The sequence below is a fragment of the Pleurodeles waltl genome, chromosome 7 (assembly GCF_031143425.1).
Source record: "Pleurodeles waltl isolate 20211129_DDA chromosome 7, aPleWal1.hap1.20221129, whole genome shotgun sequence".
NCBI classification, from domain to species: Eukaryota; Metazoa; Chordata; class Amphibia; order Caudata; family Salamandridae; genus Pleurodeles; species Pleurodeles waltl.
The window spans coordinates 181547701-181575354 of NC_090446.1; the positions used below are offsets into that span (position 1 = coordinate 181547701).

At 43.3% G+C, this 27654-nt stretch overlaps 1 protein-coding gene across 1 annotated transcript in view; it reads left to right on the top strand.

Moving 5' to 3' along the window:
• Positions 1–27654, top strand: part of SLC12A5 (solute carrier family 12 member 5) — a 687435-nt gene that overhangs the window by 367238 nt on the left and 292543 nt on the right. The window contains exons 5-6 of the mRNA XM_069243525.1: positions 1747–1801; positions 25350–25480. Of these exons, the coding sequence (XP_069099626.1) occupies positions 1747–1801; positions 25350–25480 (186 nt within the window). The remainder of the gene's footprint in view (positions 1–1746; positions 1802–25349; positions 25481–27654) is intronic.

The window sequence follows — 27654 nt, forward strand, 5'->3', positions numbered from 1 at the left end:
CCCATCCCGCCGCTATACTGCGGCCAGCCGGGCTGGAGGTTTCCACCTGCAGTCCAGCAGGAGTTGGATGACCGCCGAGCGTCATTCCGACTTGGAACACCGTCAGCATTTTCCTGGCTGTCTCATCGCCACAAAATGCTGGTGGTAAGATATCCCGATGATAGGAACTTGTGTTCCTGTCACCAGGATACCCCCCAAATGCCTCCGCACACACGCACGCATGCACCAACACACACACTCACACACAATTACACACAGACACTCCCCCACTCACACACACACTCACAAGATTCACCCCCATAGACATGCATACATACCCATACACATCACACACGCACACATCCACTCTCCATCCCCAACCCTTCTCTTCAACTACATACATACACGCACCTGCACGCATTCACTCACACCCCCTTACACCTTACACATTCACCCATGCACATCCCCCACCCCCTGTCCACATGAAAATACACAAGCATCACCATCGCCACATTCACACACAAGCACACATAGAAGCACAGACACTCCCCTTCCCTTTCCCCATTCATGACACGCATACACACACTCACACAGACCCATTTACACCCCCCACCACCCTCCCCTTGCGAACAGCACTTACCGCGTCCAATGAGGTGCTCCTCCATTAGGGGACGGGACCGGCACTCCCCCCCACCAGCACCGCTATGCCACCAGAAGACCGCTACACAAAATTACTGGTTGTAATTCTGTAGGCAGTCTATTTCTGGCTTGGCGGTGCCAGAGGTGGAACTGCCTAAGCGCCACCAACTGCCGTGATGAATGCCGCCGGATATCTGACTGCCAGTGGTGCGGATATCCGGTGACATTCATAATACAGCGGATGGAAGACCGCCATCACTGGCAGTCTTCCAGCGGCCGCGGCTGTGGAGGTCTTGGAAAAAGACAGCCACCATCATAATGAGGACCCTAGTGTTTTAATGCAACCTACGAGGTCGAATTGAACTAGAGAACTTGGCAAAATAACTGGTATCTCAATGTTTCTGGAGCAGTCCTAACACTTGGGAAACAGTATTTTTACCTATATATTATTGTTTTAAAAACGTGGCCCCATTTTGGCTTCTAATAATGGCAGTAATTCAATGTTTAAAATGTTTATAATTTTTCTTTGTATTTCTTTGGATTTTAGTACTTTTTAGAACTGAGTGGACTTTTTAACTTTTGTAAATAGGCAAAACAATGATGGCTTATGGCGCTCTGCTAAGTGCAGATTGAGTTATCTGTTCCCTGGTGTCAAAAACAAGTTTTGCTGTTAAATTATATCCGATGTATTACATTATAGTACTTCAAGAACTGATATGATGAGTTGTAGTTTCGAGCTGCTGACTTTGTTTGAACGCCTTTTAATTGTAAAAGTGTTAATTAACTGATCAATAAACTCTTTACTTAATTACTCGTGGTATTTTAAATACTGTACTGCAAAAATATCCTACCCACAGCATCGCCTCCCACTGTATCGTGGCCAAAGACCATTCTAAAACAAGATCGGCTGTATTGGTTATAACAGCATCATACCCTTTACACCGTGATCTTTCCTGGAAATCGGTACCAAGTACTTTTTCATCTGTCATTTATTTCAGCCGGTAATCACTGCTCACTGCCACTAACCGTCTGACTCTCTGCATCAGCAACAGAGAGAACAGATCTGCAGGAGTCTCTGAAGGTCTGTGCACCACAGTTTGCAATCTAACTCCTGTCTCTTCTCTCTAGACCATGCTGACGGCCATCTCAATGAGTGCCATCGCAACCAATGGCGTTGTGCCAGGTAAGAGGCTTTATTTCTGCTCCAATTATGTTTTTTGTAAGGTCCGTGTACTATGGGGCGATAATGTAATCACAAACTGATTTGTTTTGCATGGAAGAACAGGAGCAGATTGTTCCTTCTAGGTTTTCGAGTGTAAGAATTTGTGTAAACATACAGGGTTTCACTCAACAGACAACAAGCCTATGCTTACCGTGTTCATTTAATACAGGGGGTGCTGTTTTATTCTCGGTATATTAGTTATGGTTTGGACCTGGCGTCCGTCTTTGGTGTTACCTAAAAACTAAAATGTCCCTTACTAAGCAAGCTCGAACCACAGTATTTTACATTCTATCTGTACACTCTTAAGTGTCTTAAGGAGACATTCTAAGATGTAAGACTTCAGTCCTCAAAAAAGGAGCAAAAGCTTTGTGGTTTTTCTGTACTTTGACTGCCCTCTTGAAATAGCTGCTGTTTTGAAAACAGTGCAAGTGGTATAACATGAATTTGCAAAAATAGTAAAGCAAAATATTTTTACGACACAAAAAAAGCAATCAACTGTGAATGAAACACATTTATATGTGTCAGAATGTGTTTTTATCATGTTGCAGAAATAAGTTGCTCCGTATGCTAACTATCGGTGACATTAATAATGCCTGGGCAACGGGTTCACCTCATTATTACCAGTTTAATACCTGAATGTTGAAATCGACACTGTAAGGTTGTTATTTGTTCTTTGCAAAGTATTGGCCATAGAGCTGCGCCACTCGTGTGGTGCCCAGTTTCTGTGGTATTTTTTGATCCATTTTCAATACAAACATTTTTTGTTGAAATCTGCAAATCATACAAAAAAAGGGTAAAAACGTGGAAAGCGCAGTAAATTACATCATCACTCGAACATAGCGGTCTCGCAATCAGATTTTTTTCCGGTGGCCCTGATTATACAGATATTGTGCACCTAGCGGGGAATATGGACGATGGAGAACTGGAAGCAGATGACACTTCTCATTGAAGATCGAAAAACAGTCCAAGTTGCATTCCTGCCAAGCCCGGCAATGCTGAGCCGGTTCACTCTATTACAAGATCCATAATGCCCCAGCCTCTAGATTATTAAATGCTATGACTGAAGCCCTGGAACATAACTGCATCCGTGTGGCAAAGAAACCAGATAGCTACCAGTGACAGATAACTGAGACCTCTTGTTACATGGGATAGGTAAAAAAAATGCTTGCTTTTCTCAACAATCTCTTTATTGTGCTTTTCATATTCAAGAACATACCATTATTCTATTTCCCTAATAATACACTATCAATTCTTACCCATTCACCCCGGTTGTTCAACATCCCCTCTTCACTGCGAACCCCATTGCACAGCTTAGTGAGTAGTTGTGTGAGCCACATGGCCTGCCTCTCCCCGCCTCAAGTGTGGGGTCATTCCTCTGCTCCTGCTGGATTGCCCCCTCCAGTCCCAGCCATGGTGTGTCATATTGCTCCCTCCATTGCCCCCAGATTTTGTTGTATTTTTGAGGGCAACCTCTGGACCTCTATAGCGCCTCTTCCGCCACTGAGCAGTAGTCCGTCCCTCTTTACCATTTCATGGTTCCTCACTGTATCTCCAATAGTTTGCAATGTCACACTTGGCCAGCGTGCAGCCTATCTTAATGAGCAGTTTTTGACCCTGGTTCCTGTCCCACACCGGAGACACTCCCAATATTCCCGGTTTCGGGTCGCGGTCTATCGGGATTTCGATCACATGTGCAGAATATTGAATCCCAGTACCTCTGAATCACTCAACATTCCCACACTGCGGGGATTAGAGTACCACTAGCAGTAACAGTGGACACCTTCAGGCTGCGACCGGGTCCACAACCTTGTCGTTGTATAGTATATCCTGTGGAAGTATTTAAATTAAATTTAAATTGAATTGATGCTAGCTTTTCAATATGAAACAATATGAAAAAGAAGTTGGAGGGTTTATCGGAATGTCGATTTTGTGGAACCTGGGGTAGCAATTGCTATCCCTGACTTCCCATTAAGGATAGACCTATCTTTTCAACATGAGAAAGAGGTTTGAGAGTTTACAGGAATGTCAATTTTGAGCAGCCTGGGGTAGTTATTGTCCCTGATTTCCCATCATTGGCAGACACGATAATGATTGTAATGGCCATTAAGGTTGAATTTAAAATAAAGAAAAGATACACTTTCTTTGGTCTCTCTTCTATTTCTTTTGTTGCTTCTTTCTCTTTTTCTCCCTTTCCTGTATACTTCGGTGTGTATTTTCTCCTGTCTTTCGCACTCTTGCATACACCTAGGGCCTTGTGTACTGCGACACTCACACACCAGGCACACCAACTGGTTTGTGAAGGATCAAGCAATTTTCAAAGCTATCCATGTACACATAAGTTGCATTGCAAATTCCACATTCACAGGAGTCACAAAAACACCTGCTTAGAGAAAATATATTAGACATCTTTCAATTTATGACCGCTTTGGATGGCTGTAAATGCAGGTAACATGGCTCACAAGGGTCAGAAGACCATCATTTTTGCAGTTGCCTTTTCCAAATAGGAATCATTTTGTAATGTGGCCAATGTCCATAAAAAGGAAGGAGCTGTTTTAAAAAACATATTTCCCCTTTCGTAATACATCTGGTGGAGCAGGCCATGGTACCCTAGATGACTCCCATCCCTACCGCATCCGGGGTTGCACTACTCATTCCCCAAAGGTAATTTCATTTCAGGAGAACAGCTTCGCCAGATTCCACCTTTTGTAAGGTGTCGGCACATTTTTAAGAGTGCTTTACTAGAAATGCAGTTGCAACAGAGCACGGGAAGCACCTAGCAGCTCCAGCGCCTTGAGACCCTCACGGGTGATTTGCCACGCTTTATAAATCCTGATTGATTGAAACCATCGATACATACCCCTGCAAATTACAATTAGGAAGGGAATACTATTTCATATCCATTGCAAGCCCCCTTCTATGAGTCCTAAAGGATTTTCTGACTAGCAAAAAGGGAGTCCGTTCATAGGCAAACACTATTTTGTGGTTGCAAAGCCCTGTGATTTTTTGCTTCACAGGATTTGAATCCTCCAAATTGTTTAGTACATTTTATGCATTTATACATTCTCACACGCTCACCCTCCCTCTCTTTCACTCTCTCCCTCATTCCTTTCTCTAGTTGCTCTGCTCCTCGGCCTGCTTTTAATGCTTTGCTCTCTCTGGTTTGCGCTGTTTACTATTTCTCCCTTTCCGAACTCTTTCATATACTGTAAGTCGCTGTGCCCTGTACTCACACCCACTCATCTGCCCCTTCTCTCATTGGCCTCTTTCCTCCTCTTTCTCCTTTGGTGTCTGGCGTTATGAAGTCTTAACTTTATTTGAAGAGTTTGCTCTTAACACTGACTCCTCTATACTAATCTCATTATCGTTGGCTGTAATTGTTTTCAGGGGTAGTAATTAGCAACATGGTAATTAGCATTCCTATTGAGATAATTAGTACTTTAATGTCCTCTATAAGAGAGAATGGGCATCTGAACTTCCTGTTTCCCCTCTGAGTGGGAGAGCTCCCTCCCAGAGAGGAACATATGAGCTCTTCCATTGGAAGCCACTGAGTTCAACAGCGTCACAGCTACAGGCAGCGGTTGCTATGCCTGTGTTGCTATGCCTGTGTTTCCGCTTCCAAGCGCGGTGAACTGCGCAGAGATGCCTCCAACTTAACCACTTGGAATCACTGCTGAGGCCCCAATGTCATTGTAATTTCATGTACATATTGCTTCATACCCTTGATGAGGCTCCGAAGTGCATTATAGAGGTGGTCAGTCCTTGGGTGTAAGACTGTGTGTGTGTCTATCATTTAGTCTATGTCAGTAGTGTTCGGATCTTATGCTTCTAGACCAGTTTTATGTTCTTTTGGTCACAACACCTTGGCATGGATGGAAGTCAAATGCAGTGTGAGACAAGATGCTTCAGAATTAGATATTAGTGTGTGGATGGATATGACGTGTGTGACTGCTGCGTGACCTATGTGGTAAGTGCTTTGCTACGGAGCACAAGACTGCCCATATGTTACAGGAGAAATATGGCTGAATGTAAACATGGTGTAGGATGGAGAAGAACTACTTGATATCAGAGGACCATTCTTGGCCACATGGGATCTGGAGAAGAGATCAGAAAATTAATCAAGGTTGAGAAAGGGTGGAAATAAGAGGTAGGACGTACAGGGTCACTGCCTTGGATTACGACTGTGGTCCCTAGTTTAACTCCAGGATGGCCAAATCCAGATGGTATCTGATGGTTTGGGTCAACAGCCTCAATTCCTAGAAATCAGTCGGTATTTTAGATGGTAGCAATTTCTTGACAAATCTTAGATTTTTGGTCAAGCCATTCCAAAGGGTACAAGCTAGTGGATGGATAGATCAACCAATGGCCTGCGTCCTCTAATCAATGGCAGCATCAGCAATTTTTTATCAGTGGTTTATAAAAACTGCATAGGGTGGTAAATGCAAAGTCTCACTGCACTACTGTACCCTATACTGAGTACCAGTGATAGAGCTTTAAATGTTAACCCTGTTATTTATTCATTAAAATGGTTGCAGCCCTTGCTGCAGCATTTACGAGGACTCGCCGTTTACGCACATTAGCTTTTGAAATACCAACTTGAAGATACTTACAGTGATCTATTTTGCCATCAGTAACGACTCTGGCAATCTTAGGAGAATCTTCGTCCTCCAATAGGTAGCTTGTTCTTCTATTTGATCATTTGAAGCCAACACTGTTGTATGTACCTGTATATTCATGGACAGGTGGACATCAAAGGTTGATTCTATTGTGTTATCATTTTCTTTGATTTCAATTTGGATCCATTCCAGAATGTCTTGATTTTTGACACGAGATCAATTAATCTAAGTTAAACCATTCAAAAAGTCACTGATTCGTTTGGAAACATGGCACAGATCTGGGGGGACAAAAACATTTGTTTGTCTCTCCTGGCTTAGGAAATGCTGATGAATGACAAGCCATGGTTACACGTTCAGAGACTTTGGGCTGATGTGCCAGCATTACACACATAACACTTCTGCATGAGGGGCTTCAAGAAGAAGAGCAGGTAGGAGGTCCCATAAGGACCCAGCTGTTTGCTCTGACCATAGAAGGTTGGTCTAAGTGGAAAAAGGTTTGTACTCACTACAGATTGAGTGAGTTGTGTAGAAATAAGGAGCTACCTAGATAATGAACAAACAATATATTGACAGAAAGTAAGGGTATCACCTCAACACTTCGAATTTTTTACCTTCCAAATTATTACATCTAGAGTTTTACTTCTAAAATCAATTGAAATATTCAAATATTTGACACAAAAACGTTAAAAATCAAGAAAAGTACTTTAGGAAAAGAGCAGAAAAAAGAAATTAATGAGAGGAAAAGTTGGTAAGGTAGAGGATAAAAAAAGTATAGAGGTTCCCCTAGTTATGAGAAAATGGAGAAGGAAAATAACAATGAAAAACAAAGATGACAGATAATGGGGTATTAGGGTTAACCGAAATTTGAAAAACAAGCATTGACATTGGCTGAAAACTGAAAGTGCCTCTTTTGGAACAGGTGGGTTTGGGTTTTCATTCACTCATCATACATGCATTCTTTCACTCATCTTTGCACTTATGCATCCTTTCATTACCCCGCTGACTCATTGTTGCAGACAGCCACCCATTGTAAAACAAGATAAATTAAAACTTTGAAAGCAGAAAAAAGAAACAATATGCCGGTAGATAAAAGTGACATGCATATAAAAAAAATAACCATGGCAGTGGTTAACCATCTTGGAATGGTATTGTTCATTAAGTATTATTCTTTTAAGTTTTCCGCAAGATAGTCACCTGTAAAAGTGGCATGTCTGGCATTTCGGAATGGTAAAACAATTATACACTATAGACAATATCATTCCAAAGTGGCCTTCAGGTTAGACTATAGACAATATCATTCCAAAGTGGCCTTCAGGTTAGACTATAGACAATATCATTCCAAGGTGGCCTTCAGGTTACACTATAGACAATATCATTCCAAGGTGGCATTCAGGTTAGACTATGGACAATATCATTCCAAAGTGGCCTTCAAGTTAGACTATAGACAATATAATTCCAAAGTGACCTTCAGGTTAGACTATAGACAATATCATTCCAAAGTGGCCTTCAGGCTAGACTATAGACAATATCATTCCAAGGTGGCCTTCAGGCTACACTATAGACAATATCATTCCAAGGTGGCATTCAGGTTAGACTATAGACAATATAATTCCAAAGTGGCCTTCAAGTTAGACTATAGACAATATAATTCCAAAGTGGCCTTCAGGTTAGACTATAGACAATATCATTCCAAAGTGGCCTTCAGAGTAGTGACTATGCGGCATGCGACACACTACAGATTAAATAAGTGGCAAGCAAGAGGCTCAGTGCACTTTGTGGGGGGGAATGCCCGATGCTCTAAATACATAAATAGATAAAGGAGAAGGAAAGAAAAGAAACGGGCTGACTTAAAAGAAAAAAATGTAAACTAGAGAAGTGGCTCACCAGCCCTAAAACCAAAGTGCATTCATCTTGAAGAGAGTGTGCACATGTGATCTGATCAAACATCATTACTCACAGGGAAATAAAGCGAATGGTTGATGCTAACTGACCTATTGCCCAATATATATTCTGTCATGGGCAGAAGCAGAATGTAAAAGTGTTGGGACTAGAATGTTGGTTGCATGGTAGTTGGGTGTGCATGTTAGTTAGTCAGGAATATTCCCAGCATAGTACTTGGATGTGCTCCCTTGCCCCAAGTTACCTAATTGCAAGCAATTTAATATGGTCCCCCTGACTTTCATTTAGCTCCAGCATCTATAAGATACTGGATGTACTTGTGCTGGGGCTTAGGACGGAAGTTTAATCTGAGACCTCATGCTCTCGCAATGCACTGCTAATTACTGTCAATGCTACATCACTCACCACATATTCCATTGATACCATCATTGCAACATCTATAATGACATCACTGATTACAACACTGTGCATGGCGCAGACTCAAATTACAGTTACTTTAGGGTATGAGTTATAGTTATTTGAGATCACTATAACCAGTGAATTTCAGTGGTTTTCTTCATTTAAAATGGTATGTTTTAACTGACATTTTCACCTAGCTATAACATCCCTTTAAACTTTGGCCCATATTTATACTTTTTGCACCGCATTTGCGTCACTTTTTGACACACCAGGATAAAAAAAAAGGAACATGAAAAGCTGTTGCAGCACATTATGGGGCACTCAAAGCCACAGCAGTGATTAATAAATAAGAGGCTTCTATCGCTCATATATTATCCATTTGTACTCTTTTTAACGTTTTTTTTTGGGGTATCCTGGTGCCCACCCAGGACACCCACATCTTTAATTTTTGTTTTGGAGCTGGAGGGGCCCCCTCACCACCACTGGCACCCCGCAAACAAAACCCTAGGGGCTGTGAAGGAGCCAGAAACCCAAGACTCACCACAGCATTTTGCATGTTTAAGAATGTGGGAAGATCCAGAGCTCCTGAGGCCTCTGCGGGATCTCCTCACAGGAGCTGTCCATTTTTCAACTTTTTTGATGGTGCCCCAGTTCCCACTCAAGCTCCCTTAATCCTGCCTTTGTTGGGGGCCCTGAGGGGATACCCAGTGCAACTGTGGGTCCTGCCAGCTTACCGGACAGCTCTATACTGGGTTTTGGAGGGAGCCAGCACCATTCATTTGCTCCAAGCAAGGCATGAGCAGTATTTTTTAACTGCTCCCACCAGACGGGAGCAAACGTCTGTTCCATGCCTTGTCCCCTGCCCAGAGTGCGGGCAGGGTGTGCCTGGTGCGCCCGCACTCTTCCCAGCAGGAAACTATAGTGTTCTAGGAGAAATCGTCCTGGTTTGGGTAGGGGGATCCAACGCCTTCCTCCCAAAGGCTGTTCGAGGTGGGGGGGGGGGTTGCCCGCCCACATTGGTTCAGGTGCAGGATGTGGCCACAGGCCTACCTCTGCACCCATCTCTATGCTGCGCGCATGGCCAAAGGCCATTTGTGTCCGGGGTTTGCATCCCACAGCGGGTTGGGTACAGTAGTAAGATATTACTTATGTTAAAAAAAAACTAGAAATTCACTGTAGAAAACAAAAGTTAACATGATATTATAGTTAGGAAAAATCAGGAATTCTCTGAAGAAAGCTTAAAATGAAGTTATAGTTTAGTTAAAATGTCAGTTAAAATGTAACATTAAAACTAAAAAAAATACTGCAATCCACACTTATACTTTACTCAGCTAATCAGTACTGTCTCTTGCTTCTATTTTAACTATAACTAACTCAGGCGTACTTTATTAAGCATAATTTGTTAAATACAAGCCCTCATTTTCATCAGAAGCACATACCTTCTGCCCAATCCAATCCTGTAGGGAATCGGATCAACATGTGGGCAGGGCCAAAGACTCACTCTCGTAGGACTTCTTAAAGTCCTTTTTGTACAGCGATCTGCCACATTAAGAAAAGACTATGGGAGGAGGAGGGATTGGCCTTGGAGAGGGCTGATTCTTGTGCTGAGACATACCTAAGAGGCACTTGTGCCACCTACAGCCCACTAACCCCCACCCTGAAAAAAATCTTGCTGAGGCTTGTGTTGATGTGCTTTTTTGTTTTCACACCCCTTAGTGAGCATTGCCTGTTTAAAGCCTCTAAAGACAAGCTTGAAATGCACTCTTTGAACTCGTTTCCAGCTCATATTCCAAGCCACCATCTTTTATCTTATCGGCTCCTTACCTGGTGACCGCGTGAAGGGAGCCATGGTCGTGTGACACACAGTGGCACCATGTGAGTTGTCAAGTCTTGTATTGATCATAACCACCTTACGACAGTTGCTCTGTAAACCTAGACCTAAAAGGGGAAAGTAAAAAAAAGACAAAAAAAAACAATAAAATCTGTGAAGGAAAAAGAATACACAGGGTAAAAAAAGAAGAAAAGACTTTAAAAATTTAGAAGTAATAAAATCCAATTTACAAGGCACATTTGAAGCAGGATGAAGAGTTGAGGTTGGAAGATAGAAATGTGAGAAGAGAAAGAAGAAAAAAAAGGCGGGAAGGGTCAGAGAGTTTTGTGAGAATGGAAAGTAGGAGAATGGGAGGTAAGATTAGAAGGATTGTAGAAAGAAGTATGGGAAGAGAGCGAGAGTAAAAGGGGAGGGAGGGATAAATAGGGGTGAAAGGGAAGAAGAACCGATGGACAAAGGAAGGAAGGAAAGAATAATAAATGTGAGATTGATGGAAAACAAATAAAAAGAAAGAAATTAAATATGCTAAAGTGCAAGGAAAGAGGGATAGAAAAAGCTGTAAAGAAGATGAAAGAGGGAGTCACAACTAGGAGAGATTGACTCTAGGTGAAGAAAACTACAGGAGAAGAGGTCTGCAGTATCTGAGGTACAGAGAGATTGGGAGAGGGGTGTCAGGACGGATATGGTAGTGAGGGATGTGGGCGAACAGGGAAGGGCTGAAGGAACCATCTTGGGCTACACGAGCCCCCTTCCTCCTCCGCCTCTCAGAGCCTCTCAGCCTGCACGGGAGGAGGGGAGGGCGTGTGTAATTAATGCTATTTATCACGGTGTCAGGGCGAGCGACGCTTATTGATCTCCGCCTGGCTTTGGGAATCCACCAGAGGAAGGCGAGGACCCGCGCGCCGCCCCCTGGGACGGAAACAATATGAATGCCTGTGCGGGAGCCTGGGAGCTGCTCGCGCGCGCCTCCCCTCAGCTGCGGGGCCAGGACCTGCCCCCCAGGGGCAGCTGCATGCGCCGCTTGCTGCTCCCGCAGTGAGGCGAAAGTACCGCTCGTTCACCTGTGCCTGTTCTTTCAGCTTATCTCTCCGTGCCCGGGCCTATGGAGAGAGGAATGAACGAACTAATGAATTCAAATGTCCGCTGTCAATGTGTGCGCGTGTACTCATGTAGTTAGCCCAAGAAGGATGAGTAATGGAGGACGCAAAACAGGTAGGGTGACCAGATTTTTAATGCCAGAAACTAGGACATTTCACAAAAAATAGAAGTACTACAATTAAATGAAGGCGCTCTTCAGCACAGGATTACATAGGAGACACTAAGAACATGAATAAAATGCCATTTTTATAGCCAGTGTCATGCCTAATAATTAAATTCATTTCTTCTAACAGCTGTATTAGGGTAAAAGAGAACCCTATGATGAAGTATGCCACCTAATGTGACTGAGGAATATCTTCCTTGTTATATTAAAATATGAAAGAAAACAAACGAGACTTCTTAATGAGTAACCATTGGGACAAAAAAGGAAAGGGTTATTAGAGTTAATGCACAACTATTTTTGTACTCACCTCTAAATTATACAAACATCTCCGCCGTGTGACATAATGTCATAAGTGCCAGGGCTGACAATTAAGTGCAAGTGCCTGACACCAGAAACCACCTGCTCAAATTTAGCCAGTGGTTTTCAAACTTTCTAATGCAGCTCTCGCCCGCAATTGAAAATGTAATTATCGGGCGCCCCTCAGAATTTTTCATAGTTATTCTGCTAAATTGACAATACTTAAATATACCTAGACCTATTTAAACATTTCAGTTAAGTTATGTTACCTTTTTAAAAGTGCAATAAATTATTTTCGGCTTAAAACAAAGCACTGTTATCTTGCATAATGCTTCTTTTGGCCAGCGCTTGGTGCTCCCTTGGGATCACTTGATGCCTCCCTCCCGTGTTTGGAGACCCCTGAATTAAGCACTGGCCTGCCACCACCACTGTTTTGGATACAATACATATATCAACAATAGACTAGGGGGCCCTCTTAGTGAGGAAAATTATGCCAGATTACCTAATGGCTAACACCTGTTGCCCAATCCAATCGTATAGCTTTCGGGCCTGGGATGGTTTGAACTGTCACACTTGTAGGGGTATGATGGGCGTAGTTGTGTTGGAATGTCCTTGTAAGCGATGGCAGGGGCATAGGTTGTGCAAGCAGCTGTGGCCTCCGGATGAGGGCACCTTTCACTTATTTTTTACATGTTAACCCCTGTGACTGGCTCTATAATCCCTCAATCTCCTCAATAAAAGGTTAGGGTGTGTGCATTGTCTGTGCCACAGCCTGGCACGCATCCCCCCTTCAAGCACACCTGCTATAAATGGAGTCGGGTAATAGGGCGGGAGGGGTGGCAGAAGGAATGTGCTTGTGTGTGAGTGCACCCAGTTACTGCCCATTTGGAGGAAGAAGAGGGTCACATGTGTATGTGTGTTTGCTTGTGTCCTGCTGCAGTGTGGATTGGGACCAAAAATGGGCCCAGCCACCAAAAAAGTATACTGAGAATATTACCTGGTTATTTGGTTAAAAGCCCAGTAAGGGTAGAAAAGCATCCAAGTAAGGTAATATTGTGACCAAAGTGAATACACTGCACAACTGAGGGTGTCCGAAGCCTGGCAGAGGGTGCACAGAGCACAGGTGAGGGTGTACAACCTCCAAGTCAGGGAGCTAAGAATAAGATTGATTATATAGATCATTTTTAGACATATAACTAGGCAAATGGTGTATCTGTTTGAGAGGTTCCTGAATAGGTATGTCCTCAAACAGAATACTAAGCTTTTCATATGCAGCAAGTTACTTAATTAACATATATAGACCAGTGAAAATTGTTATTTGGCAATTAGGAAGATGCCTCTGGCCAACTACATAGAGAACACTTAACTCCTTATAAGAGAACATATCTCAGCAGGTAGGAGAACAGCTGTCCTAATGTCCCAGGATTCACCCTTACACCTCTTCATCCTGCCAACCATAAGCATCCTTATCAACCCCACTGTTCATGGTCTGGCTTTTGTAGCATAGTTGTTTCCAGACAATTATGTGTGTACCACTGGAGAGGGGTTTTGGCTCCGTTCACATGTTGGGAGCCAGGGCTACATGATTTGATTGGGAAGAAGTTATGTACTTCCACAAACATAGTGCTTGCTCTTTACCACTGTGATCGTTGTGGTAATTTTGCCAGCTTGCTGAGCTAACACTTTCAGGAGAACACATATGTAATGTTTTAAAAGTGTCTTGGATAACTAGATAATGTATTTTGTTTGTCTTACTCTGGCAGCAGCACCGTTGAGAGGAGGGCAGCCATAACCTACATGGGATTGTAGGACTGTCTTGACAGTCCAACTGTTACCTGTTCTTTTCTTCCACACAAATACATTTACTATTTACTTGTAATGCTTAACATTACGATACAACATTTATTTAAACCCAGAACTATTATCATGTTGAGATGTATGAGGTAAATGTACATTTTTATTAAAAATGAGTGTATTGCACAAGCTAGGCTAAGAAGTTTACACACAGTTGTTTTAAAAAATGTATATTTTCTAGCTGTGACTCTCCAGAAACTAGTTTAGAAATTAATAATCTAATTTTTTTAAAAATCCTTTACTTCGGCTATGGTTAAAATCAGAGCAATGAGATGATACAAAATATTTTTAAAACAGAATCAAAAGCTGTGTACATGTTTGATAAATGGTTCTAATCCAGCAGAACCCCACCTAATACCAAGTATTGCACATCAAAAGCATTGCACAGTCAAAAGTCATAGATTAGCAGTACATCAAATTATAAATATGAAACAAATGCCCATAGGGCAGCCTAGCATTCATACAACTACTGTACTCAAAATACATTACCACCCCAGGAAGACGGCTCACTATGATGGTGTGGGGTTTAAACTGAGGGTTCCCTCATCTGTCTGTGCCAATTTGTGCCTCGAGCACCACATAGCAAATAAAAACCTAACCACAGCAAACACAATGGGATCACTGGTCTCTGTTTTAAGAATGACTTCTATACACTTTCATATGCTGTCTGATAACTACATTCCTGCATACAGGAATCAGCCATTTAGCCCTAGCAGCTTTATATTCAGGGCACACGAAAGGTATGTGGATCTCCATTTCACCAAGCAGGCCACAAGCTGGGCAAGGTTGCTCCTCTTTTATACCAGCCCTGGCCCACTTTTGAGTAAGTGATCATAGAGGGAGTATCCCATATCTAAACTGTACACAAGGTTTCCTTGCCAAACTGGGCTCAATGAAATTCAGAAACTCTTCTAACTTATAGGAATCCTTATGCTGCATAAATCTAGCTGACATCCATCCCAGTGCTGACCTACATAATAGGAAACCTAACTTAAAATTCCTATAACTCGACTTAAGTTTAGCTTTAGATATCAGATGGCAAAACTCCCAAGGATTGTCCCATAGCCTATCATGGCCAATTCTTCTCAACATCTCTCCAACATGGCGTATCAACAGAAGGTTGCTCGCACCCTGCATTCCAAAGGTTTCATCAAGGCCACATCTGTAGGAGAACTTTTGGGGGTCGCCCATACTCTTCTCCAAACCCCTCTGAAATAGGCCTAACCAGAGTGTCAAATCTTAATGGTATTAGTGGGGTACTAACTGGGAGGTGCAACTGTAGGGGTAATATCTTTGTTTGAAGCAAAGTCTAGACCACCTTTGCAAAAAAAATGAATGTGACTTCCGATACCTATTTTTACAATTTGCACCCACAGACAAACACATACAACCCTTTTTTCCACAACCTTGCGGTTGAGTTGCAATTAAAATAAAGGCAACCATGAAATTTGAACTTGCGATCTTCAAGTTCTCCACATATTTCCACATTAGGAGATATTTTTCAAATGGCTAAGCCACTGGTCAGGTTTGTCAGCTAAACCATATAATTATAGGTTAAGACACCCTCTTCTTTGGCTTGTGAGTATCCAGCAAGTCTCAATTTCCAATAAAGGTACAATATTTTAGTGGTTTGTGTGTGTGCTGCAGAGCACAGCGCATAATTTTTAGATCACAGGTTTGAATTCTAAACCTTTGCTCAGTGGGTTCATTAATTTGTGAACACTGCAAGTTGCAAGATGCAGTCATTATAAATAGGTGAGTAGTATAGGCACTTGCTGGCAAGACCTTCGTGTGAAAGGCAGGTTATGAGAATCAAATCTCTCATTACCAACTCAAGTTGTTGTTCATCAGAGTGTGATAAATCAGTACAATTGAATTGACTGATAAGAGCAGTCGGGAAGCGGTCCTCCCTGCCCTACATGCTGCATGATATTTGTGAGGCATGTAGGCCTGTGCGAGGCGGAAATAAGGCCCATGGCTGATCTTTAGTAGGGTCCTGCAGTGCCCTATTCACCACAAGGCATACATGTCCCTGCTGCTGTCAATGCTACAGCCCATAAGTGTGTTCCCTGTTGTTTACACCACCTGCCACCTGCTGCTGCATTTGGACAATATCTGATATGTAGCTGTCAGCAGCTCTGCAGTCAGCACATCCTGCTTAGGACAGCCCCAATGCCCAATGCCACAACCATGATGAGGACTTCCACTTTGCCAGAAGCACTATACAGGTAGAGCTTGGGGTTTAACACCAACCTTGTGAGTGTCCATTGGTCACAGTATGTCATGTTATGTTATGGTTGCTTGTGCAGCACCCTCCAGAGGGTCTCTTGGCGCTTTTTTTTTTGGTTTGTGTATTTTGAAGGGGAGGAAACTTCATGACTGTGTCAAATTCACATTATGTCCCAACTGGGCCTTAGGTAGGACCAAACGTGTACAGCTGAAGGTCACTGCAGTTCAATCTTGAATGGTTTCACTTTATCCTATTGTAAATGTGTTTGTTTTGCTGTAGGCAGAGATCCGTAATTTCCTCTGAGCATACGAACGTTAGTTCCTGTAACTTCACCTGATTTAGGATTTAGGACATAGCTTTATCTGAAAGATTGAGGATGCCAGAACTGCCCAATACATGTCCTCTTCCTTGGCCTGGTGTGAGTGGTCTGTCTACTTAGTGGCAATGTAACCATATTATGTGCTGCAGTCTTTTTGTATTACTGCATGGAAAGGCTCTCTAATCCCAGCACGCGGAGTGAAACATGTGCATTCTCCGTAATCCATCTTCTTCCTTCTGACAATAACACTCCAGTTAAATTGTGTGGCGCTGGTTTACCCCAGCTGCACTTTATACCCTCTCCATGGTTGCACGCCTTCACATAGGTCTGGAGGTTGTGCTAACCTGTGCAGGCATGTGCACACATCCTAGGCTGCGTGTTAGGTGTACTGTAGGGACATATTGCCCACCAACGAATTGATGATCTGAGTCTGGAAACTCCTTTATGCATCTTGCAGTGGGTCAAAGAAGCCCGGTTCCTGGGTCTCTTATCATTAAAATGCCTGAAAACATTCAACCACATCCCCCAAATGTTGAAGGAACTAGATGGGATCCTCCCACAAGCCCATGGCATATTCAAGAACTGCTGATTCACAAAACATCACGTAATTGCACCCCGCATACCCACTTGATTATTTAACAAGTCACTAAAGCAGTGCTATTCCAAGACCCAGGGCACTGCCAGACTGGAAACAAAATATTGCAAAAGTGAGCACCTTGATGCATCTATCAAAAGTGGGCTGTTTGACATAGAGACTAGATTGTCAGAAAATCTGAAGGTCTTTCTGACTATGATGCCAGGAGCTAAAACAAAACCAACCACAAAAGATAAAAGCTATTCCAAAAGCAGTACAGAATCTGCAGAACGGAGTCTACAGGAACCTCATTAAAAAGGCAGGCACCGCACCCAACACCTTGCTGATGTGGTATTCCCCACCAAAAAAGAAAACTAAAAAAGCAAGTTTCAAAACACTGACACCGTCAAAACAAGTGAGAAACACTCTTCTGAACTATGTAACACTTGAGCAACACACTGACATAACACAGGTATCCAGGGCACTGTGCTGAAGAGGATAAAATCCTACCATAAAGAAAGATCGCAAATTGTCTCACTGCCAACATTGGCGTCTGCAACATAGACCATACAAGTAGGCATGCCACAGGGATCAAGAATCCCTCTCTTACTTTTTAATGTTGATCCCGCATATCTCCCTGACATTTTAAAAACATTCCTTTCCACAGGCTACAATTATGCTGATAATACCCAAATCATCCTAAAACTGGAGGCAGACTTCTAGACTGGGCCTTGTCTAATGTCCGTCAAACAGTCGATGCCAGAGAATCACCTGAAACTAAACTTTAAATTTGGAAAGACATATCTGTGGAGCCCTATGTCTGCCTACGACTTGAAAGGAGACAGCCACCGATAATGTCAAGTGAAGTCAAAATCATGGAATCAAGTCTCTCGCTTGAATCCAAAAACAACAACGTGACAAGCGACACATTCTATACAATTAAACCAGTTTGACATATCTTCCTACACCTAGGACTTCCACATAGGGTTGAGGAATTTCTGCCGATAATAATACCCTGTTGGAACTATACAAATGGTCTTGGTACTGGATTCTGAAAAAAAATCACAGTAAAACTACAAAGAATCAAGAATAGAGCTGCATGACAACTTCTTCATTTAACCAAACCGGTCCGCACTACTCCTGTTCTCAATCACTTCATTGGCTACTAGTGCCAAGAAGAATATCCTTCAAAGCCCTTTGCATTATACAGAGGGACATCAATGGGACAGGAACAATCTTTTTACAATCTAAGCTGAGGTCATACAAGCAGGGAAAAAACTTACGTCAAGTATGGACCATCACCTGAAACCACCCTCTTAATAAAAACATCTAAGTAGGAGGCTATTCTCATTGCACACCCACAAGTTCTGGAATACTCTCCCAAAGTGGAAAAGGATCATCAACAAACATCAATAAATCAGACAGGAAATGTAGACATGGACTGTCTCAAATGCAGATCCATGCTCAATTTTTGCCACAGCCATTGAGAAGTCTGTATATGCCGCTTGTGATCCTAGCCATACATTCCTTTCTTACAACCACTAGAGTAAAAGTGGGTTCATGTCACTGCCTCATGTCTTCAGGCCTCAAACGCAACACCAAAAGCCAACACTACTACCAACGCCCTTCACCCATTCATGCACTACAGATGTTGTATTACCAAACTGGAAACCACTTTTGGCCTTCAATAGGCGAGGAAATGATATGAAAAGCTGCTACACAATACAATCCTCATTAGCTACAGAACTGATTCCAATTTGGAAAGAAGCTGAAGACTCACCTCTTCAGAGAACATTATCTTTGTGCACAATTGGAATAATCACCAGCAAATGCTCGGTCTTCTCGAAAATGATCCTGAATCGTATCTCAGGACTCTTGCCCATGGTCATTGCTCCCATCCTGCTGTATTGTCAAGGTAACGGTTTACAAACACCCATTATTACACACACTAAAAATCATGCTTATTATGTGATTATATAAATTTCAAGACTAGATTCCACATCACTAACAGATCACTACTGCAAGAAAAGTTTAGGCTAATGGGAATAGATGCAGCTTTAATCAGCCTGAAAACACTGAGGTACAAGGATACCTGGTTAGAGAACCAGAAAACAGCATGAGAATTGCTCAAAAATACAACTTTTATTGGCTTAAAACTGGGCTTTGTCTAAGACTGGATTTTGTTTAACCTGCTTGTAGAAGGCATGCCAGAATCTACACTAAACACTGGTGTAAACATCACCTAAAGATTAGCAGACAGCAGGATATTAATATTAAAAATGCAAATAGTAGTATTAAAAACTCTGAGCTGGTAGAGACTGTTAAATGATGTGTAAGGTAAACTTTCATGCGTAGCTCTCTAATAATCACCAAAAAAGTAAAATAGTGACATCCAGTAAAAAAGAGTCAGGGCATACATTGATAAAACCATATGGAACCACAAGAAGAGGCGATACACCATGGTTATGAAGGTATGATGACATTGAGTAACACTGTTCCTGTGAAACTGAAGTGTCATACCTAACAGCCTTAGGGTGGTATTACCCCTAACTCTTTCCCTACCTCCTCCGCTTTTCTTGCATCATTTTTGCTGACTTTAGGAAGCTGTGCATTTAACCACTGCTATTTAATTTACTTATAATTCCTTAGTAAAGTGCACTACCTCTGCCTGGGGCCTGTAAGTTAAATACTACTTGTGAGCCTGCAGTACTCATTGCGCCACCCACTTAAGTAGCACTTTAACCTTGACTCAGGCCTGCCATCATAGAGCATGTGTGTGTGCAGGTTACACTGCCATGTCGACCTGTCAAAACCACCCTTTTGCTAGGCCCAAACATTCCCTTTTTGTATATATAAATCACCCCTAAGATAGGCCCTGGACCATCCGGAGGGCAGGGAGCAATGTATTTAAAAGGCAGGACATGTACTTTTAAGTTTTACATGTTCTGTTAGTGAAAACTCCCAAAGTTGTTTTCCACTACAGCGACTGTCTCTTCCTTAGGATAACATTGGGGTTACCTTATTACATCTTATAAGTGCAATTTGCACTCTAGAAGAGATATACGTTTCGAGTTTGGTGTCTCTGGGATCAAAATTTAAAATTTACAAATTATGGTGAAGTCAGATGCTAAATTGCAATTCTAAAATGCCACTTTTAGAAAGTTGACATTTTCTAACTTTAACAAAAGGGGGAGGACTGGGAGCAATCAAGGTCCAATCAGTGTGCTCCCTATCATACCTCAATGAAAAGGGGGTATGCAGTTCCTAAAACCTACAAAGGCAAATACACCTTATAACATCCATTGATATCGAAAAGGTCAAAAGAATATGGAAAATTCAGAACAAAGATCCACGACTCACCCAATTGGATGATATCCTGCATTGTAGGGCATTTCCTTGTTATGTCGGCACTGAAATGCCTAACAGGCCACCACATGCAGACTCTTTACCAGAGATCTTTTGAAGATAGTTTTGTACTAAAAAGAAATGTAAATGTCACAAGTGTAGAATGGAAGAAAAAAAGTGTGTGATGTGAAAATGACTGAGGGACACCTAAATCTTCTTTATTCTAGTGGTGGATCTTCACAGTATGAAAAACAGAGATTAACATAGAAGGAAGATGTTGTTCCTTTGTGTTTACAATAAGTGGGAGTCAAAACGTTTATTGCCTAAATGTCATAAGGATCAATGGCAATTTGTCAGGACCAAGCAGGGAAATCATAATCTATGTGGATGCTGGACCAATGTGACGGTAGAAGAAAGTGCCCATTCCACAAATCCACCAAAGTAGTGTGGTTCATTCAGTACCTAGATTCAGGCAGGGAACATCTGACCTCCTTACTGTCGGGATCGCACCCTTTAGGTATTACGGATGTTGCAGTGTAATTAGCAGTTGAATGGTCAATGAGGTGCACTGCTGATGACCTACCCCCATCCATCATCTTAGAGATTTTCTGACATTGGTCATTTGGTGCCTGTTGCCTGTCTCTGATCACTTGTCTGTAGTTAGCAATAGCTGGACTTTGTGTGTTCCCCTCTAGAAAGCCACACACATTGAGAGCTTAGGCATGACTTGATGGGCAATCCTGTGAGGATAGGAGGGATGTGCTGGACACAGCCTCACTTATTCCTGCATAACCCCCTAGTACACTTCTGAACCTGTGAATACTCTGCCAGGAAAAAGAACTGCTGAAGGACTGCCTCTCTGCTGGACTGCTGCTTTGCAGGACTGCTGCCTTGCTGTGCTACCCTGCTGCCTTCTATTTCCGTTCCTGGGTGAGAAGATCTGGACCTGTATCACTTGAACCCAGAGTGACTGCAAGGGCTAGCTGGCCCTCCTAATCTGAAGTCTCAGTGACATAAAAGACTTCCAACCATCCTGCTCCAGTACCAGGACTCTGCCATCTGTACGTCTGCCCTGTCAAGTGGTGCCATCCCAGTTCTGGACCCTTGGAAGTGGGCCAAAGGTGTTTGGTCCAGCTGAACTGACACATCCTTTGTTGCAAGAGCAGAATCAACACATTGCCGCTGTTGTTTGGAACAGAACCAGCTCGTTGCTTTCAGGACTGCCACTGCAGTGCTTTTCCTGGTGCATGTAGATGGCAGTCTCAATGATGAAGCTGAATCTCCCCTTTGCAGTCTCGGCGCTCATTGGAACCGGCACATCGTCTTGCCTGCACAGCGCATCCTTAACACAGGTCTTTGCAAGGCAAGCCACGTCACCTGGATCCTTAAAGATGATGCAGCAGAAAGCTCCACCATAACTCAACTGTGGATCAGAACTGACGTATCACTGCTATATATGGAGAAAATCAATGCATCACCTCTACTGCATGGTTTGGAACCGACACAATACTCCGTGAACAGGATTTAAGGTACATTGGTTCAGTCGGCCCATCTAGGTCCCTGTAACTGGCCATCGTTCCATTGTGGTCGGCCTGAACTTTTGACTTTGTCCCAGTTTGGCATGACCAGATATCCCTGGTTGGTGCTTCCTAATTCTTAGCATTATTTTACAGCTTATTCTTTGAAAATTTTTCATTTAGATCTATTTTCCTAACCAGGTGTGAGATCTGTTTCTGTGGTGTTTTCATTGTTTTACTGTTTGAAGTGTTGCACAAATACTTTACACATTGCCTCTATGTTAAGCCTAACTCCTCTGTGCCAGGCTACCAGAGGGTGAGCATAGTTTTTTTTTAGGGTTTGCCTGAAACTTACCCTGACTCAGATTATGGTTGCTGCTTGACCAGCAACCATACTCCATTCAACCAACATCCCAATTTCTAACTTGAAGCAAATAGCATTTAAATAGCTCAGGGAACTTAAACGGTTTGGCAGAGACCTTTGAGGAAGCACAAAAGGGTCCCTAATTTGAGGTCATTTAGAAAATGAAGTTCCACAGAGTGTTTCTGGAAGTGGTAAATGGGGTGCTAATGCCTCCCATTTGGCATCGCTGAGCTCTGATAGGACAGATGGTGTTCGGCCTAGGCCCAGGTGGCACAGTTGCCCACCTGGTATAGGGCTGAAACTCAAGAGACCAGGTTGGTGTTCCTATGGATAATTTGGTGTCGCAAGCTCTGATGGAGCAGGCGTTTTATATTCAAAGCTCCTGGAATTATGCAATTTTGTGGCTACAGTATTTTACACATAGTTATGAATGTTCCCCATTTGCCACATATTCCATCATCTGCTGCATAATCTGTATATTTCAGCAAAAAAATCTACCTCAAGTGGATCAAAAGTTACTAAAACTGCAGCAATGTATTTTGCTGTGCAGTGGTAGTGCTGTTACAAAGGTTAACTGCTCAACTTTTAGTTTCTTACTGACGTGTTTGAGTGTTAAACAGGTACTAATGAGGTGAAACTTTTTTTCCTGCAGCGGTAACATGCTTAAAAATTACAAATTAATGAAGTGATACTATCATAACATGTGCCGCATTATGCCACATAATTTACCTCTTCTTGCCGCATAAACTAGTCGAAATTCGTCCCCCCCCTGCTGCGTACACTATGGCCCCCAAAAAAAGACAAGTGAAATACAAAGAGATTCTAGTGAGGTAGAAAATACTATTTATTAAGGACTTTGCTAACGCCCTCAGGCTAGTAAATGAGTATTTTACTAAATCTCGTGGGATCATATTATTTGCATATCTCTTTAATTGCCACAGCGCTCATCAGCATTAGCGAGACAATGGTTGCTAGGAGGGCAGAATGTTTGGCAGGGCTCACAGCCCTCACGTAACCGCATCAGTATCTCCTCCTGCTCTCTCAGGGTAAGGTAGCCTTTTTCGCTTGCTCGTTGCTCATCTTGTCTTTCTCCAGTTTTTTTCTACTGCAGTATTCATTACAGAATGTCTTGCCTTCCAACTTTGCTTTTTGCAGAGGTTTAAATGTCATTATTTGTATGTGTTGGGTGGTGTCTGAGTAACAGATATCTGAAACTCAACATCAACTGCTGGTTGGAAGAAAGCAATTGGTAAAGCTGATAGGCGGAAAATAGAGGTTAGCGACTAAAACAAAAGTACTTTAATGAATATGTAATGTAATAAAAGTTAGCTTGTTGCTTTTCCTATCGAGAAAGTATCCATGTGTTTGTCGCGCTGCTGCTGGTTAATTGGATGAATGTAGCAAAAGATACTGTGATATAAACACGAATGTGTCTATAGTGGTTACGAGTTTTACGTGTGTGGGGTTGATATTCATTTCACTATAGTTATACATATTTCTACATCTATATCCAAACTCTAAATCAGGTCCGCAATCGTTCCTACGGACACTTCCTCAGCATAGCCTTAAACCAGGAGTAAAGCTCTGGCCTGGGTAACCCAGAAACCTCCTCTGTTGACAGGACTTCCCAGTTTACAAGGCTCCTGGTTCTTGACAGGTCAGCTCTCAGTTGCTGTCTGTGGTCCCCCAACAGCCCCAATAGCTCCTGTTGCCTTCTAAGTTCAGACTTTGACAATTGTTTGACTTCCGCCCAAGTGATGGCTGTGCTGAGCAAGTGACTGAGGTATCCTGAGGGACCTGGCGGTCTGCAGTCTCCACATTTGTACTTTGGCTGCATGGAGGCCTCTCTGTTTTTAAGGCACCCGTTACCTGATGAGACTGCCCGAGTCTGTGAGATGGCATGTTCTGGTAGTCCTCCTGCTGTCATTGTAGCCTCCTCGTGCCTAGTGTTGCCAGCTTTCCAAGCCTGGTGATGGCTTTTCTAAAAGTGCCATCACTCAGGTATAAATGTATTCATCCCAGCAAGAATTTCACACGTCTGAGCCCCAAATGAGTGTGTTTAACACTTCCCAGTAGTATTGTTATCCTGGTAATGTGTCTACCACTTACTGGCAATACTTGCAAACCTGGTAAGAGCGCCCACTGCTTTTCTGAGACCCACTTCCCACAAACCTGATGAATGTACCTGTTGGTAGAATGAGCCCATCTAGAGAAAAAACTCACAACATTCCAAGGTGTGTGTGGCCTGTGGTATCACTGGCAATGGCCTTATTCATATATCTCCTGCTGTCATGGCTGCCAAGTTGAAGTGTTTGCATGCATATAGCAAGCTCCCAACAAGGCGAACACAGCCCACTGTGTTGTTGCTTCGTATCTGTTGAAATCCCTCCGCTTCAACTTTGGAATTGTGGCACCTGCGGTCAGTGCCCGCTTCACCCTGGTACATAACTGCCCAACCATCAGATCCCCACATCACGTGTGCATCAGTTGTGGCTCGCGGGAGGGAAAAGCGTCGGGCGTCATGGTGCTGGGAGGGTGGTGGGGGGACAAAAAATAAATAAATAAAACGTACCTTTTTTCCCACGCCGCACTGTGCCGCTCCATCGACTCTGCTCCATCATCGCAGGCTGCAGGCACAGGCTCCCAGCCTGCCCTGCAGTCAGTCGTGACGCTGCTCAAAGCAGCATTAGGATTGGCTGGGAGCGCCCAGCCAGGGCACTCCCAGGCAGACTGGGAGTCTGTGTATGCTCTCTCCAACCCGGCAACATAGTGCCGGGCTGGAGAGACCACAGTGCGCATGTATGTTTGGCTGGCCCGAGACGGTTTTGCAGCTCCTGCTGCCGGCGGGATGGTGACGATCCTCCGCCCTAGCGGAGGAGCCGCACCTGGTGTGCATGCCCTCTTCTGTTGCTAGGCTGCTATTATACTTCTACTCTTTTTGGGCTCTGCATTGGTAGCTTTGGTTGTTGACTGCTAGTAATCACAAGTGTTTTTCCTTTTCTACAGCCGGGGGTTCCTACTACATGATCTCGCGGTCTCTGGGCCCAGAATTTGGGGGAGCAGTTGGGCTCTGCTTTTACCTCGGCACCACCTTCGCCGGTGCCATGTATATTCTCGGGACCATCGAAATTCTGCTGGTAAGTGTGTGCTTGTTGGGGTTTGGGAGGCATAAATGGAGGGTGGGTGTGAGTGGGACCCAGGTGAGGAGAAGCTATAAAGAATACTTGCTGTTGAGGGCAGATGGGAATCAAGAATCCATGCAGTTTGCCATATCTTATTCACCATTGCCAAACCGAGCAATTCTCTGCCTTAGTTTCTTCGCTGTATTGCCCGCTACTCAGCCTTTCGTTGAAAACTGAATACTCATCTTTTCAAACATCTAGACTTTTTGCCATGGTTCTGCTTTTTTCTGTCTCCTTTCTTACTTTTTTTTTCTCTAGTGCCATCACGTTTATTGTTTTGGATATTTGCATGCTTTACAAATCCACATTCATTCATTCAGCCAGGACACCAGAGCAGAAGTAAGAGGGCAGCATAAACAGAAAATCCTCCAAAACAATAAGCCTCTCTGCACCTGTGACAATGTACCTGTCCTGTTCAGAGTACTCGTGGTGAGCCTCCAACTGCTGCTCTACGAGCGCTGGCAAGGTTCAGAGTTGTGCATTCCTGACAATGGTACTACTGAATATCAAGGCAAAGTATATCATGGTACAAGAATATCATGCACAAAATATCGAGGAACAAAATATCGAAAGATAAGCGCATATGGAGGACGTGTAGATTTACTATTCCTAACTCCACATCTACTTGTATCGAAGATATATAGGTCGTCAAGGTACATATATGCGGAGTTAGTTATAGAAAATCTATGCTTTCGTGTCTTTTGGTATTTTGGTTTTGATAGTTTGTCCTTGATATTTGTATACCTCAATATTCTAGTTTTGAGGTTCCGGGCGCATACCGTGTTAGACATGGCGTCCAATCAGGAATGATATGAAAGGTGTTTCTTATTGGAAATCCTGGTTTGGGGAACCGTCTTAGACAACAGAATTATCAACAGCTAAAACAGTTACGTTAAACCAAAGAGAGCGAAATCTATTGGTTAATCTCTGGCCGCACCCGGAAGTGACATGCAAAGGGCATCTTTCTTCCACTTAATGGTCTGTCACAGCTGGTGCCCGGCACTGCTGCCTTTGACTGCAGGCAAGACACAATTCCCAGAGAAGGAGGAACTTGAAGTAAACCTTCTGGAGTTGGCAGATGTCAGATGTGTGGAGGAGACACGCCTCCAGCCCTAGCAACCTCCCCATCTCCAAAACCCGCAGTTTACAGGTAGGGGTGTGCACAATGTGGGTAATTTGTTTTCGCGTAGTTATGTCAAATTTCAGGAACATTGTGCATACTTAAATGTAGTTACACAAAATGAAAATCCATCATTTAGTGCTACATTTCAAAGTGAAATGCATCCTCGTGTAAAATGTGTGACATGAGCATGCATTCCGTCCTAAAATAAAGCGTGAAAAACAATTGCTGTGAGCAACAGCCACTGGCATTCTCATTTTGCAGTGAATGATAGAGTAATTAGGTGACGAGTTGTAATGATAATTTCAGGAATTTCGCATAACAAACATAATTCGAAATTTCCAAAATGAAGTGGATTACGCCGATGTAATGTAATTTATCTTGGGCCTAATTACAAGCTGCTGCACAGCATGGGCCCTCCTCATCGGCCCACCGTTTCTGTACTAGTGCAGAAAACTCTACAGTGACAGGAAAGTGACAGAGCGCAGAGACGGTGAGGCACTGCGTGTCTGTCTCTGCAGCTGCCCCTTCCATGTCCATGCAGTGCTCTTGTTTCTTCAGTTGCCGCGTCCTGCCGCGTCCCTGTCACTCCCCTGTCCCTGAACTGGAGGCGAGTGCAGTGACAGGTTCCAGAGACAGGTGCATACTGACGTGGGAGCGGTAGGCCGCAGAAACAGAGGCACACCTCGCCCGTCTTGCCGCCTGCTTTTCCCTGTAACCGTACAAGAGGACGTGCCTGTTTCCGGAGCCTGCCAAGCCTCTGTCGCTAGTCCTGAGTGTAGAAAGTTTACAGAGAAGTCTACAAGAAGCAGAGGCAGGCGCATAGAAGCATGGCAGCCGCTAGACACAGAAACAGATTCGCGCTGTGCCTGTCTGGCACCCAGCTGCGTCCCTGTCACTGGACCGGAAGGAGGGGAGAGGCTGACAGGAGCCTCAGTAAGTCCTCCCTCTCTTTCTAAGGCAGCATGCTGGGGGTGGCGTGTGAAAGGAGGACAGCAGCAGGGGTCCG